A 15,930-nucleotide genomic window follows, 5' to 3' on the forward strand; every position below is an offset into this window, starting at 1 on the left:
TGAAGGGAAACATAACCCACCTAGAGAAAATGGAATTTGCTATTTAAAATGAGAATGTGAAATCTGACGCTAAACAGGAGACAACAGCAGTATGCAAAGAATCATTTTTTCTTCCACTCCAGTCATCTGTTTTCCTTTTCACATGGTATTTCCACTGATTAGCTATCAGCAACTTGAATGGACAGAGGCTTTATGGGAGGGTCCTCCACACTACTCTTTCAAAACATCAGACTGTTCAACTGCCTCGTGAAGGACAAGAGGACCAAGGTCTGACAAAAGACTATAGCAATAGCCCATTACATCGCTTTAAGAAGCCTGGCTCTAAGAACTTCCACAATATCTTTCCTCCGTCTGCCACCCTGCATCTCTCCAACATCCCGTGAGTACCTACATGTATGATCTTCTTGGAAAGATGATGTTTTTTAGGTTATGTTCTAAAAGCCACAACATCTGACATAAGCTATAAATTTCCTAGTCTTTCTACAGTTTCCTGAGAATTGAGTCGTTTTGCTCTGTAACTAACAACCAGGAAATTCTTTAACTGTCATTTTTTATTGCTAGTGAAGAGGATAATGGATTGAAAGTTATTGCTCTTCTTGATAAGTTTTAACAGAGTTTACATTTCATTGAGAAAATATATTTATTTTTTCACATCCTAAGTTCTGTGTTACAAATTTTTTATGGAAAATTACAGACATGCTTTTTGAGAGTTACATTGTATCAAATTCATCATTAGCATCATCATGTAATGTAGATACAGTTTTTAATGTTTCTAACACTTTAAATAATGGTTTCTAGAGAATTTAGAATAATCATGTAAGGGGAAGTTGTGTTTAAAAAGCAGTTATTAAAAAATGTGTTCTTTAAAACTGAAAACAACCTTATTCCATGCTAGAATGTTGTCAACAATGTGTGAACTGAAAACCAAACATAAGTTTGCACAGGCTTCTTTTGTTCTGCAGCCGTTTAAGGGGAAAAGAAAGAGAAAACTGGAATTTCGTTCCAACGAGAAAAAAATATATTTAGGACAATTCTTAAATGGCTTTTTGAGTAAATAGAAAACTTTCAAAATTGAAAATACATGAAGCATACTAACAGTAATTACAAGACAAAAGATATTTCTGAACTACCAGTTAATTTTTATGCAATCTGATTTTAACAGAGACAGAACTGAAGGTGGATGAAAAGCAGTAGATTGTATCTGAATTATTTTTGTAGCACACTACAGTGCTAAATCTTAGTGTCAAAGCCAGGATTTGGGGGCTGAAGCATTGACTAGGCTTAAGTTTGTGGAGATGGTATTTGATGCTCAAATTTAGTTTAGAAGCCAAAACTTGGAATTTGATGATATTATTGATCTCTCTGCTCTTTTACAAGTTGAAGTGGTTTTGTTTTGTTTTTAAACAGGCCTTCTGTTTCTGTTGATGATCTGAAGAACCTTTTTGCAGGTACTGGATCTACTGTGAAAGCCTTCAGATTCTTCCAGTAAGTTCTCATGTAAAAACATTTTGAAATCTTTCATCCTGGAAGATGGATAACGGCGTTTTTGGGAAATTCCATTTGTGTATGACACTATCTATAGGTAACAGCTGTACAGCTGTGACATGTTTATGATAATTCTCATCTTAAAATTTCAAATGGGATACTATATAAGTATAATTAAATGAAAGATATCTGGCCTTTTGACAAATTCCACGTGTTTGAAGTAAGATAAGTTTAAGGAAAGTGAATGAAATAGTATTTTATTCAAAAAGAAGTACAAGAGGTATATGTAAAATGTTAAGTGAAAGATGACAATGGATCTGTTCTAGCATTCATTAATGTTGCTTGGCAACCTTATTTTAGCATAATCATGAATAATCCCATACATATAGACAATACAAATGTTTCCTGGAGGTCTTTGAGCCGTATCTTAACTCATCTTTTTGAAATGCATTGTTATAGAAGAATGTCAAGGCTGTAGACCATTGATCCACAAAATGTATGTCTTGGTATCTCTCTTTTTTATCAGATACATAACTAGATCTGACTCTCTCACTGCACAGCTGTTCAGTGTGGAAGGTATTTAAATGGCATGGCTGAAAAAGTACATGCGCTATTTTTTTGCATTAGCTAGTCTGATGAAAATTTGGTTAGGATTAATAATGTTTTTTTGTACTTCAGGAAAGATTGCAAAATGGCTCTTATCCAACTGGGCTCTGTGGAAGAAGCAGTTCACGCTCTCATTGAGCTTCACAATCATGACCTTGGAGATAACCATCACCTCCGAGTTTCCTTCTCAAAATCTACAATCTGAGTTTTCTGTGAACATTCTTTTTAAGACAGCATCGCAGTTTTGGTTAAAATCTTCAAATAGAGACTGAAGCAGCTGTGACCAACTCTGCCTCTTAAAAGAAAAAGCTTATTCATACAAACAGCAAAGAATTAGGGGATGATCTTTTCTGATTGTAGCTGCCAGTATGTGATCAACATTTAATATTCATTCATAAAAAGATTCTTCTGTGAAATATCTTTTAGAAATAATATTTATCATCAATTTTCCTACTTAGAGGAAAATTACTTTTGAGAATATCTTTTTAATTTTTATTCCAAATCAGCCTTACAAAACATTTTGGAGTGCTTTTACAATATACCAAACAAAAAAAAAAATCTAACACGATGAGTCTGCTCTACACATATTAAACACTAATTTGAATGTGAAATAGTGCTTGGATTTCTTGATGAAAAGCAAGCATTGACTGTGAGTGCCCTCTGAATAGTATTTATGTTACTGAGGTGTGTTCATACTTCGGCAAATCTTTACAATTAACTTTTAAAAAACAAACTGTGCTGTTCATATGGGTTAAATTATTAGAGAAAAGGCAGTGCCTTCTCTCTGTGGAATAAAAGATATTTGATGAGTTTCTTCAAGATGTGATATCAGAGTTTTAGCTTGACTTCATCATGTAATGGAAGTTTGATGTGTTATTTTTACTATGAAGTCATGTTGTGTAATAGTATTCTGGAGAATATAAGAGGGGAAAATAGTCCTGATTTCAAAGAGTTTTTTACATTTCTTTAAAGAAAAAAAAAATGTTTACAATCTTATAGAAAATATTCAGGTCTATGACGGTTTAATGAATTTTTAAGAAGTTATTTTTGGTAAGGTCATATTTGGGGATGAAAAATTAAACCTCAGCAGTTTTTTGTACCACTATGGTTACTGTGTATTTACTTAATTTCTTATTATGTGCCTTACTATGTGCTTATGATACAATAGCTTTGAGTTTTATCTGAAATATCTTGAAAAATGTATTGTGGGCTTTTCAAATTTTCTTCTTTCTGTTTTTGTAAATATTTTCCTTGCTACTTCATTTGTAATTTTATTTTTTTTTCAGTAAGTAACACTCTGAATTCTAGTCACTGGTGCTTTGGTATAGAGATAGGGCAGAGGTGGGAAAGAGGTTTAACTCATTGTACAGTCCTGTAGGCCTCTTTGAACTTTGCTGGTTGCAGTTGTCTGATACCCATCTTTGACTGAAAAAAAAAATCCCAGACAGAAAAATGCACCAAAACATACAAACAAACAAAATCTCTACAGAAAGGCAAAAGAGCAAATTCACTCCAGTTTCTGGACTTTATCTAACTTTTTGAGAGACAGTGGCTGTAACAGTTTCTCTTCCAGGTTCCTGCATTTTCATCCCAATTTGACCTTAAAGGGTGTTCTTTCCTTTACAGAAATCAAAATGTTCAATTACTGATTGTCCATTTCTATTTGGAGAATGAGCTGAGATGCAGTGAGTTTGTGTTGAAAATACATATGAACTTTACTGATTTCTGACTGTATTTTAAGAAAAAATATGTTTTAAAATGCTTTTTTTTTAGAATTTACAAAAAAATGGTCAGTTTTTAAAGAGGTGATATCATAGCATTGCTCACTTAAAACTACTGTAGAGTTTGTTTCTGCAGTAATGTTTTGCAACTTACTCATTTTTTTTCATGATTTTTTTAATGAGTTGAAAGATTTTTCCTGTTTTCTAGAATAGAGTGTATATTTCTAGTGAGATCTGAGCATTTTGGAGTAAACTTCTTCAAATAGTTCAAATTACTTTTGTAAAATCAGTGAGATACTGCCTTGCCCTTTATTAACGTGTATAACTTCATTAGAAATGCAGCAGCCAACCATAGTTAAAAAGGTGCCAGATCTCTATACCGCAACAAAAACATGCTATTTGGCTGTTGATAAAATGCTGACTATGTAGGTAGCCATAGTAGGTGCTGTACACAAGTAAATAATTATTCAGAATGTAATATTTAATGGACAGTTACTGTGGTTTAGGTGTAGCTATATTGTCTTTGGGATTTGATGTAGTCTTTCCATTTTAAACTCTTTGAAATGGCTGATTCAGTTTGGTGAATTTTCAAACTTTTTCTTTTTTTTTTTTTTTCATGAAAATTATTTCTATGGTGCCAGAGCAGCCTAGAAAGTATCATCTTTACATTTTTAGCAAAGTACAGTTATAGGCAGCCTTGTTCATTTGCAGATAGAACCATTTTCAACAACATAGTTAATTCGTAATTCATGTCTGCATTTAACCTTCTTAGCAGTCACGTTGATAACAGCTACAGACAGTTGCTGGACTGAGAATGTTTCTTGTTACTGCACATAAAGTGGTTTGATAGTATTAAGACATTATTCATAAAATACGATTTGTCACTTTTTTTTTTGAAGAACTACAGCCACAGAGGAGAGAAATCATATTAGACCTGAATGTAACTCGAAAGCAGGGAAAAAGAACCTTAAATTTGAGAGTTAATATTGACATATATAATATCAGAAGCAGTATATGTATATTGTCTGTGTAAAATGTTATATGTATATACAGACAAATTATGTGCCTTTTAAATTTGTTGACTATAATAACAGAAGGTGAGAATGCTTAAATAAATGTAAGAGGATAAATAAAAAGGCCTTAAATAAATATAAATGGTCTACAACATTCTCTCAGAAAGAGAAAGGAATATATTTTTGTTTTTATCTTAATGTTAGAATATAGTTAATGTCAGCTCTGGACTGTTTGCAGTTTGCAATGTAGAGGCCTACAGTTTAAGTTGCCAGATATTTACAGATTTTTAATTTAAGAAAAATCTGGGTAGTAGATATTTATGATCCTATGGTTTGTTTTGCTTGTTTGTTTTTGCTTTTGTGATACATTTATCCTCTATCTTTTTATAATTTTCTTTTGTTGTTGCTGTTTCTTTAGTTGAGTTATTCTCTTCAACTTACATCTAGAATGGTGTATATCTTAGAGATGGTGCCTTTTACAGAGATCTGCTTGTACAAGTAGTGCAGGCAGGCTTCAAAAATAGCAGTACATCTTCATGTTTGCTTAACAGAATGATGGTACTAGTTAAGGCTAGCTTATGTCATTTAATATTCTGCCTTGAATAATTTCAAACAAAACCAGTATTATAATGCACCATTAGTGAAGGATCAGAACAAGAAGAGTAATTCTCATACTTTGTGCTTGACTCATCAGTGCCTGGCTGCAAAAGCACAGTTGCATCTCAGTTCATGGTCTTCGAAAGCAAATACAAGCCTGATATTGGTGAAAAGAGCAGGACTTGGGAAAGAATGGTTTTATTCTGCAGATTGTTAGACAGAATGTAGATTTGTACAGATGTACATTGGAAAGGAACCTCCAAAGGCCTTAGTCCTACCTCTCACTAAGATTAGGGCCAGCTTTGAGACGTTGTTCAGACAATTGTCCACAGTTTTCAATATTTCCAAGAATTGATATTTCACAAATCCTGAGCCACAGTTGCAATGTTTGACTGCCCTCATGGTGATTTTTTCCCTTATGTAATTAGGCTTTAAGCATACTGCATCCTACATATGTTGCCTTTTGTGCTATTACTGTGCAATTCCCAAAAAGATCCTGGCTCCATCTTCTCTATACTCTGGCATTAAGTTGTTAAAGATAAGTTTATAATTTCTTTAATATAAATTCTTAATTTCTGTTTAAATCATTTGTGAAGTACCTTGTAACATGTATAAATAAGTCTTAAGTTGTACTCTAGAACACTAGTGGTAAAATCCTGACCACGACTACCAGAAATGGCTGAGGGTGGAGTTCTCTGCCTTTGTATATGTCAAATCAAAAATCAGTTCTGGGTTACCTCCAACTCCATTTTTTTGGTGAAGGCATGCTTGGTTCAAAGTGTAGTAAGGTCTTTTTTAACAACCCTGGATGTCCCTTAGTGCCTTTTCAATTTCAATTTGTTACTTAATGGTAAAACTTTTACATTCAAGTTCTTTAAAATGTCTTGGAAAATTTGAACAAATTGCTGAAAATTTAATTCTTAATTTGATTTGGTTGCATTGTCTGGTGGACCTGTCAGTTGCCCTTTTATGTACAACTTTTTACTGAGGTAGATTGATATATTTTGTGCCTATTGCACAGATCTGAGGAGATTTGCCTCTATGACATTTTGTGTTTAGGGATGGCAATCCTGTGTTTGTATGCTAAGAAAACTATTTACCCTTGTTGAAAAAACAAAAACAAAAACAAAAACCTGCGAGCACATCTTGCTCTCCTCAGATTCATTCATTTTGTTTAGCAAAGTGATGAGGTTTTTCTTCTGTTTTGAATGTGGACCTATTCTTGTCATTGTATACAACTACCATGTACTGCTGTTTTTCAAGTGAGAGGGTAACTCCTTATAAGAAGCAGGGTTTTTTTTTCTTTTTTTTTTTTTCTTTCTGCTTTAACCTTTATCCTGGCATGCTGCTATCTAAAGCAGACCTACCAGACTGAGTGTTTTTACTACTGTACTGAAAGGATACTTTTCAGATGATACTTTTTATTATTATTATTATTAACTTAATCTTCTAACTATCTTCTGAAGATCTCTTTGCTGTATACAAGACTGTTTGCCTGTTTTTTTTAAAGCAAATCCTAACAGTAAAGAATTGTGCATTAATTCATGAAAGAACAGAAAATTCCTGAGATTCTTAATTTCAGGGCTTTATTGTGTAGGGTGGGCAGGGACCAACACAAAGTGGGACCAAAGTTTATGTGCCTTCTGTAGTCCTATGTGTAGGCTTTTTTTGTACCTATTGCTGTTTTAAGTATAATAAATGCCTTTTTCCCCCTGGAAATTGTATATTTATATTGTTAAGAATGAATTTTGTCCACTGACTATACAAGCAGTCAACTGCAACTTTCAATACAGATTTAATTATATCTTTGCCTTTACCACTGCAGTATTTTATTTTATTTTATTTTGTACTGCAGTATGTCAGAATCCAAGCATAATCCACATATTTCCAATTTAGAATTGCCACAACAGGTTGTGCCAGGAGCAGTCCCCAACGAATGAAATGGTTATGTAGTTGAAGGTCCTTGATAGATGATGAAAGCTTTTACCTTAGATTAATGTCACCACTGTAAACAGTTTTTCATTTCTTGGAAACTGTGCATTACTTACGATGAGTGGGAATCTAACCACCTATGTACTTAGTCCATTTTAAGCACTTTCCAATCTTTCTTGAGTATGTTGTCCACTTTCAGCAAAATTTCACCCTAGAACTGCAGCAGCACATTAAGTTAGAGTCTCTAACCAAGCAGATTCTTGAATCAGCGCATCACGTTCTCTGATCAAAGACTGACTATACTGGTTTTACTGAGATGTGCTATGAAAATGTGTGTTTTCTCTCTAGCTTCTCTCTGATGGGAAGACCTGGTACAAAGTGGCCTTTAGTTGAGACTGCTGCTGGCGGATGAAACACTTAGTAGAAAATGAGGTCATAAAGTGAAGCAAATGGTGTAGGATACGGGGTTAACGGGCTACTTTTAGTACTGTATTCAAGACACACAAAAGCATGACTAGGAATTACCGACATTCCTTCATTTTACATTATCTGTTCATAAAAGTTCCTTCTTGGTTTATAAAAATGTTCATCTAACACAAGAAAATGCTGTAAATATTTGTAACCTTTTTTTAAACCTGGCAAAAATTGTTTTGGGGAACAAATGAAAGTGTAAAATGCTTTTATATAAAAACATCAATTGTCATGTATATTTTAATAAACAACAGTACCAGCTTTCATTTGTAAAGCAGCTTCTGGCATTGGAGAAAAAGGATTCCGTGTTTGTTGAGGTGATTTATATTATAAGTGCAAAGATGATGTAATATTAAACAAACAAACAAACAAAACTTTTCTAATTCTGTAGTGCATGGTTAGTTTGAAATTGTTTACACTACAATATATGGTTTTCTTTAAGTTTGTGTATTTGCTGATTACTTGGTATATACACCTAACTCTTTTCCTAACTCTAGTTGTTGTAGCATGCCTTTTAATAAATGTCATTAGATCTGTACTCTCTTGAATTTTCCTATGTTCTTGTCTATTGCTTTGGATTTATTCTTGTCTTATATTTGTGCACCTAATAATGTCTTATTTCCTTTTTTGATTTTATTTTCTTTAGCAACCATGGCCATCTAAGAAAATGCATTTTATATCAAATGTATCTTAAGAGAACTAAAGCACATCTTCAACAACAGTTGAAGTTCAGCAACACCTGAACAGGATAGAAATCTTCATTTTCAGTAGGATGGGAAACAACTCTGATCCATTTCAGTAGTTGATGACTGCTTCTTTCTCTGAGACAGGGATGAGAGACTTCAAGTCTTGGGGTTTCATCAATCAAGTATCTTTTTCTCTTTAGCCTAGCTGTACCCTTCTATAACCATAGGATTCAAGCTTGTAGCACCTGCACAAACATTTCCAAAATTTAAATGCTGGCTGAAAAAGATGTAGCTTTTAGCTTCCTGTTCCTCAACTTTCTGGTTGACTGCTTCTCTTTAATGCTCTTCTGTTTGTCCTTCCGTGTGTTACACAACACTAATTTAGACCCTGTTGTTCATGTATCCAAAATCGAGGAATAACGGTGAATGGGCAGGAGGCTAATCAATGCAAGTATTGGGATGATGAGGGGAGTGCAGTGCCCCCTGGCTGAACTAAAATTCTCAGCCCATCTGGGAAGGATTTCATTGCTAGCTGCTGAGTCCAAGCCTAGCAAACCTTAAAGTCTCATATGTGTGCTTAGTGACTGCTTGTGTCTCTTGGCCAGGACTAGAGCATTGAGCAAATCTGGCATTAACTAAGCTGTTAGTGATCTCTGAATATAAATGCTTTTGTGGGGACAAAATTCAAATTCAGTTTAGAAGGGATTGCAGCTTTGAGCAAAATGCTTGTTATCTGAGGGCTAGAAGTGTACTCCTTTAGTGTAATGCTTCATTTTGGTGCTAGGTTTTGATAGTCAAAATCTGACATCACTTCTTTGACCAGGTCTTTCTGGAGACAGTGGGTCTCCACCTGTCTTCTTCTGTTCTTTCACAACCAAAAACGTAAATCCCAACTCAAATTCACGTCTACTGTTGTTACACCCTCTGAATATAATCCCAAGTAATTGTTTTTCCTTAAATAGTTAAATGTAAGCATCTACTTTGGAAAATGGAAAATTACTTTTAAACAGTATGGTTATAAACTTTTTGGTACCAGAATTTATTCTTTTACTAACAAGCTGGAACAGAAATGGCAGTAACTTGTGAATATGCAAACAGTTAAGATCTCATATTATTGGGACCTTTCCCAAATGTCTACACGACGGCCCCAGAATTTACAGAGTTGGGAACAAGACAATGTATGTTTTAAAAAGCAAGCAAACAAACAAACAAAAACAGTAATAATAATGGAGCACTGCACCCACACACTTTGTATTTTGTTAAGTTCAGATATATTTGCCTTTGAGTTCTTCAGAGTATAGCAGGGGAGTACAAAGGTGTCTAAAGGAAAGATAGGAAAGTTGTGTGGTAAAATATATCAGAGAAACACAGGAGGCAGGGGCAGAGGAGAAAAGAGATCTCAGAAGTGAATCCTCTCAGAGACCAGTTCCAGAGCAATGCCTTTGCTGTCAACCATGGATTCAGCTGGGGTGCTACCCAAAAAAGAAAAAAAAAGAAAAAAAAAAAAAAAACTTGCACATTTAAACAGATTTCCTTTCTAATGTTCAAGAGATAATCTAAACTTTTCCTGAAAAGTTTGATCTGCGTCAAGAGTGGCATTTGGTCTATTACCACTTGCAACAAGAATTCAGATGTTTTGGACCTAAAAATAGAAGAAAGCTGGAGATGCAATTTCCCTTAGACCCAATTCTATGTTGGTTATACACAACATAAGCAATGACGCAGTATGTTCACAAATATCTTGAGAGGGAGACATTAGTTGTCCAGTTCTAGTTGGGTTCTTTTCTAATTGAAAACTTTCAGTTAAGTGTGGAGAAAGGATGGAAATGAAGAGATTCAGATCTTATAAAAGAACACTGGAATGTCACTAGCTGCTTTTTCAGCACTTCCAGCATGTTCTCTCCCCTCTTATTTCCAATTCTTTCCCATGGCCAAGTTGCCCAATGGCAATATGAGATTCAGTACCTGCAACTCGGTGTGTTCAGCAAAATGCCATTCCCATGTATGCAGAATTTAACTCATCTGGTCAACAAATTTGGAAATAGCTTGTAAGTTATGCAACTAAGTTTCCTCTTTTAAAAATGAAAGTAGTTTTTCTACTTAAGAGCACATTACGTTTTTGAAAAAGATTTGTTACCTGAGTACTCACTCTATCATATGCATTGACCATAAGTTCCTCTACATTTTCCTTAATATACAAAGTTTGGTTGCATTATGTATCATTTTTCTTTTTGTGTGTGTATTCTTAGAGTGACTAGCTTCAAATTCTCTCTTGCTGAGGCTCTAATTATCTTGACAAGTGCATAAATGGTCTCACTGTTCATGTTTTTCCCTTACATGTTTCAGCACATTTCCCTATTTTCTCAGACAATTCAGTGGACTAATAGGTACTGGACTAGTTAAAGATTTTGATAGGAGATGAACCCCAATTTCAACCATTTTGAAATCCAGTTATTATGTTTGTTGATAAATGAGTGTCTTCAGTTTCAAGAGTAACCAGTAGTGGGTTACGCTGTTTGAGTTCTTACCTTTAAGCTACTTCCAGGGCAATCCCAGAGAGGAGCACAGGCTGGGAGAAGAACTTCTTGAGAGCAGCCCTGCAGAGAAGGACTTGGGGGTTCTGGTGGATGAAAAGCTCAACATGAGCCAGCAGTGGCTGCCTGCAGCCCAGAAGGCCAACTGCGTCCTGGGCTGCATCAACAGAGGGGTGTCCAGCAGGGGAGGGAGGTGACTGTGCCCCTCTGCTCTGCCCTTGTGATGCCCCACCTGGACTGCTGCATCCAGGTCTGGGGCTCCCAGCACAAGAGCGATGTGGGGCTGTGTGAGCAAGTCCAGAGGAGGGATACAAAGATGATCAAGGGGCAGGAGCACCTCTCCTGTGAAGAAAGGCTAAGAGAGCTGGGACTGTTCAGCCTGGAGAAGAGAAGGCTCCAGGCAGACTTCATTGTGACCTTGTCCAGAGAAGGGTCACGAAGCTGGTCAAGAGCCAGGAACACAAGTCCTGTGAGGAGCGGCTGACTGAACTGGTGGTGTTTAGTCTGGAGAAGAGGAGGCTCAGGGGAGACGTTATTGCTCTCTGCAACTACCTGAAAGGAGGGTGTGAGGAGCTGGGGGTTGGCCTCTTCTCACAGGTAACTCTCACATGTTGTGCCACGGGAGGTTCAGGTTGGAAATTAGAATAAATTTCTTCTCAGAAAGAGCAGTCAGGCACTGGAACGGGTTGCCCAGGCAGGTGATGGAGTCACCGTCCCTGGGGGTGTTCAAGGAAAGGTTGCACGTGGTGCTTAGGGACATGGTTTAGTGGGTGACATTGGTGGTAAGGGGACGGTTGGAACAAATGATCTTGAAGGTCTCTTCCAACCTTAATGATTCTATGATTCTAAAGGGGGCTTATAGAAAAGATGGATAACGACTCTTTGCTAACTGGATAATGACAGGATAAGGGGAGTGGTTTTAAACTAAAAGAAGGGAGATTTAGATTAGATGTGAGGAGGAAATTCTTCAGTCAGAGGGTGGTGAGGCACTGGATCAGGTTGCCCAGAGAAGCTGTGGATGTCCCATCCCTGATGATGTTCAAGGCTGGGCTGGATGGGGCCTTGGCCAACATGATCTAGTAGTTTGTGGCAACCCTGCCTATGGCAGGGGGGTTGGAACTGGGTGATCTTTAAGGTCCCTTCCAACCCAAGACGTTCTATCATTCTATGATTTTCCATGAAGGTATGAGGTTCAAATACATTTTCTGGTTTTCCTAGCTATTATGCCATCTACAATAACACTTAATAGCCTAATTTTGAGATTGTACCAGGGATAATTAAAGAATGGTTTCATTTTGGTATTATCTTCATATTTTAATCCTAGACAATGCTTTAAAAAAATCTCTCTGAAAGCCAACAAATACTTGTATTAAATGCTTATGTTCTAGTAATTTTATAATTTTATGTTCTAGTAATTTTTATACAAATTTATTGGAAGTGATGTAATCTCCCTAATCTTGGGTCTGTAGAAAACAATTGACCAGTGTCATTGTGTTTGTCTTTTCTTCAGACTTTTAGGGCCATTTAGACTGATAACATCTATCTCCAAAATACTTTCTTCTGGTTCCATAGAGAAGTTTCCCATCCTCTTGAAGCATATCTCTGTTCACTAGCTTTTATTTAGGTAATACTGATTAATACATACTTTTCCTGGTGGGAAGAAGCAGGTAGTAGGCAAAATCTGAATAAAGATCAATGATTTTCTCATTTAGCTACTGTCTTTTTGCAGTCCAATAACAGATGTTCACTACTAGATAGAATTCAACCTTTAATATTGTGATAAATGGTATCTTACTGCCAATTTCTGGTTAGCTGCATTGCTGATAGACTTGAAGAGTCTTGTGGGAATATCGTAAAGTATTTGAAACAAGGATCTCAGTTTTGCAATTAATAACAACAACAACAACAACAAAAAGACTAGGTGGCCTTTTTTTCCCTAGAAATGTCAATTTTATATCTTTATTACAATTTATGACAACACATAAATGTCCTCACCCAGGGCCTCTTTCTCTTCTGCCAGTAAATGTAGAAATAATAGAGTTATACTTAATTGAATTTTGAAAGACCAAAGAGCAGAGCTCATGTTGTTGTTTTAACCAAACAAAAACATTCTCTCTTTGTATGCCAAAAATGAATCCATAATATTATGAATCTGAGGCTCCAAGTCATCCTGTTGACTTTGTGTTGCCAGAGTCTAAAAATACAGTAACTTTGAGGTGCTTTCTAATTGAGATAACAAAGGTTTCTTTACAATGGATAAACAGTATCTGAAAGCTAAATTGCTTATGAAACAACTCTGTGAGCAAAGGTCAAGGTATTTACTATGAAAGGTTTGGTTATCAGATTCTTCCCTCTTTCTTCCATCCTACAAAGTGATGATGCAAATAAACTACCTGGTGACAAAATATACTTGGTCTATAGGGAAAGAAGCAACTGTAGGAAAGGAATCCTTAGATACTTGAAAAGAACTGTTTGGTTTATAAGATTTCATCAATATTTGTTTTCCTTTCTCATAATCAAAAATCCCATACGCATGTATTTCATGGATTACAGAGTTTGTTAAGATGTCATATACCCCATCTAATGATCATAGCACTTATACACTGATCTTGCCTTTAAATGCAGCAAAGCTAAAGGTAAGAGAGAAGGATAGTACTTACAATGAATGGGACTTGGTTTTCTTTCTGTACCCATCAAAGAAATGGCCATGAATTGCTGCCATAACTAGAAGGTGTTACCAAGTTTTGCTCAGCTGCATAACAAAGCCAGAATTCTTGTGGGTGAGTTCAGGAAATGTGGCAAAGGGAGCATTAAGCTCATAGCTCAGTTCTTTCTCTTCCAATATTACCTGGTATTCTAGGATCAGAAAAGAAAAGATGTCTGTACATCTATCTGGAATTCAAGAAACCACAACACTGTTTGTTTGTTTGATTTTGAAATGACACACAAAAGGAGTGCTGCTTTGCATGGTACTCTGTTCTTTTCTTTTACTTTGTGGCTCTCCGTCTCTCCTCTTAACTATTACCTTCAGTCAGCATTGCTGTCAAAATGACACAACTTGCATACAGCAGCATGGAACAATCAGCAGCACTGTCAAGTCAGCAGCCTTCCTGCATGATTTTCCTAGATCGAGCAACACTAGTGTGCTTCCACATAAACTGATTGAGCCTAAGTCCTCTGTCCTTACAGTTTAAAAATGGGGGCAGATTTTAGTAACATCAAAGCTTCTGTCAGAATAGCTTACATTCTACTACCTCAGACCCACTTTTAAGATATTAACGCTGGGGATACCCCTGTAGAAGTATTTTCCCAGCTTCACAGCAGATGGGGGAGGAAGAAGCCAAGACAGGCAGAAAGGGGTTATCTTATCTGAGGTCACAGTGAGCTTGTGGCAAAGCTCAGTTTGGGCTCTGACTTCTATGTTGAAACCCACAGATAGCAGCCCTTTTGCTCTGTAAAACTGCTTTTCTGATTAGCAGCAACGGTCAGCAGGCTTTATCACCTAACACGTTCTTGCTATGAGATGTATATGGCATGCTCCGATGTCTATTTCATCCAAGGCCTATCCTCCATGGAAGTGTTACAGAAGTATTCAGTATTTAAGGTTTAATAAGGTTTGATCAAATTCAGGTATCTTGCACTTGAATTCTATCACAAAGATCCCATTTCTTTCTTTTTTTTTTTTTTTTTTTTGGTCTTGGCTTCATTTGTCAGGAGTTGAGACAATGGCATAGATAATGGCATTAAATGACACCTGAGAGCACACATAGATAAGCTGCAAACAACTGAGGTGGTAATACTCAAGTTGTTTTGTAATACTCATTTTGTAATACTCATATTTTGTTTTGTAGCAAAATGCCTTACAGGACAATGGTTTTCTTCCATGCAATATTTACTAAAGCATTTCCATTATAAGCTGAAGAGGGCCAGACAATTTTTCGGTTATTTCTGTTTCAACAACTGCAGTTGCCTATTCTGAAAATAATGTGGATAACCAGAAAACAGTTATTAATCCGACTCATTTTTAAATAGGCTAGGAAGGCAGAACAAACCTCCTGTCAAGTTACCATTACTCTCTTCATTGCCAGCTGGAAAGAAGTGCTCGATAGCAAGCTGTTTGAGAATGCAACTGCTTTATGAAAAGCTAAGTAATGTGTTAACAAGGATGAATTATATTTATTTAGTCTGGCTGAAGATGGTTGCTGTGTTTTAGAAATCTGATTGCTGAAAGAACCATTACTATTGAATGTTTTGTCTTTATATGTCAGAATAAGCAGTGTAATCTATGGCAAACATCCTTACAAAATGAATGTGATTTAGATGACATAGTGACATTCACTGTCTGCAAAGAAGACAGAACAAATGCAGACAACGGAGAAGATGTTTAATCCTGCTTGCCTTTTTTTGAGTTTTGATTATCTCAATTTAGACAGCTGCAAGGAAAAAGCCACACAGGAAACTTCAACGTGTCTCTGGATTAATTCAATGACTTTGACCATCACAACTGTTTTATTATCACAAACAAGAGAAATGGAAGAAAATACTGGTACAGTTGCCTGCTGGGTAGTGAGATGTAATGTTGTCGGGGTCAAGAGAAATATTAACATTACAAACTGGATCCTTTAATTTTGACGGGGAAAAGATTAAAAATATTATGCTCTCTGGAGCAGAAATTATGTATCTTTTCCCATATTTTCATGAGACAGATTTTTGTATGAAATATGCTGAATTTGCCCAAGCTGTATGGATCAGCATATTGTGACACTGATCTACCTTACTCTCCCAAATCTTTCTCTTTGTAAATAAAGTAACTCAGGACCTTGGCAGGTGACCACAGACCAAATGTGATCTGTGACTTTTTTCAGTATCTGATTCACATCTGGAT

The 15,930-nt window shown here is 36.0% G+C and overlaps 1 protein-coding gene across 2 annotated transcripts in view; it reads left to right on the plus strand.

Annotated features, from left to right (window-relative positions):
- Positions 1 to 3,870, plus strand: part of PTBP3 (polypyrimidine tract binding protein 3) — a 57,741-nt gene extending 53,871 nt beyond the window's left edge. For both annotated transcript variants that reach the window (XM_035310085.1, XM_035310086.1), the window contains 3 exons: positions 163 to 379; positions 1,408 to 1,485; positions 2,164 to 3,870. In XM_035310085.1, the coding sequence (XP_035165976.1) occupies positions 163 to 379; positions 1,408 to 1,485; positions 2,164 to 2,296 (428 nt within the window). In that variant the 3' untranslated portion in view covers positions 2,297 to 3,870. The remainder of the gene's footprint in view (positions 1 to 162; positions 380 to 1,407; positions 1,486 to 2,163) is intronic.
- The last annotated feature ends 12,060 nt before the right edge of the window (positions 3,871 to 15,930 follow it).

The sequence above is a fragment of the Oxyura jamaicensis genome, chromosome Z (genome assembly GCF_011077185.1).
Source record: "Oxyura jamaicensis isolate SHBP4307 breed ruddy duck chromosome Z, BPBGC_Ojam_1.0, whole genome shotgun sequence".
Taxonomy (NCBI): Eukaryota; Metazoa; Chordata; class Aves; order Anseriformes; family Anatidae; genus Oxyura; species Oxyura jamaicensis.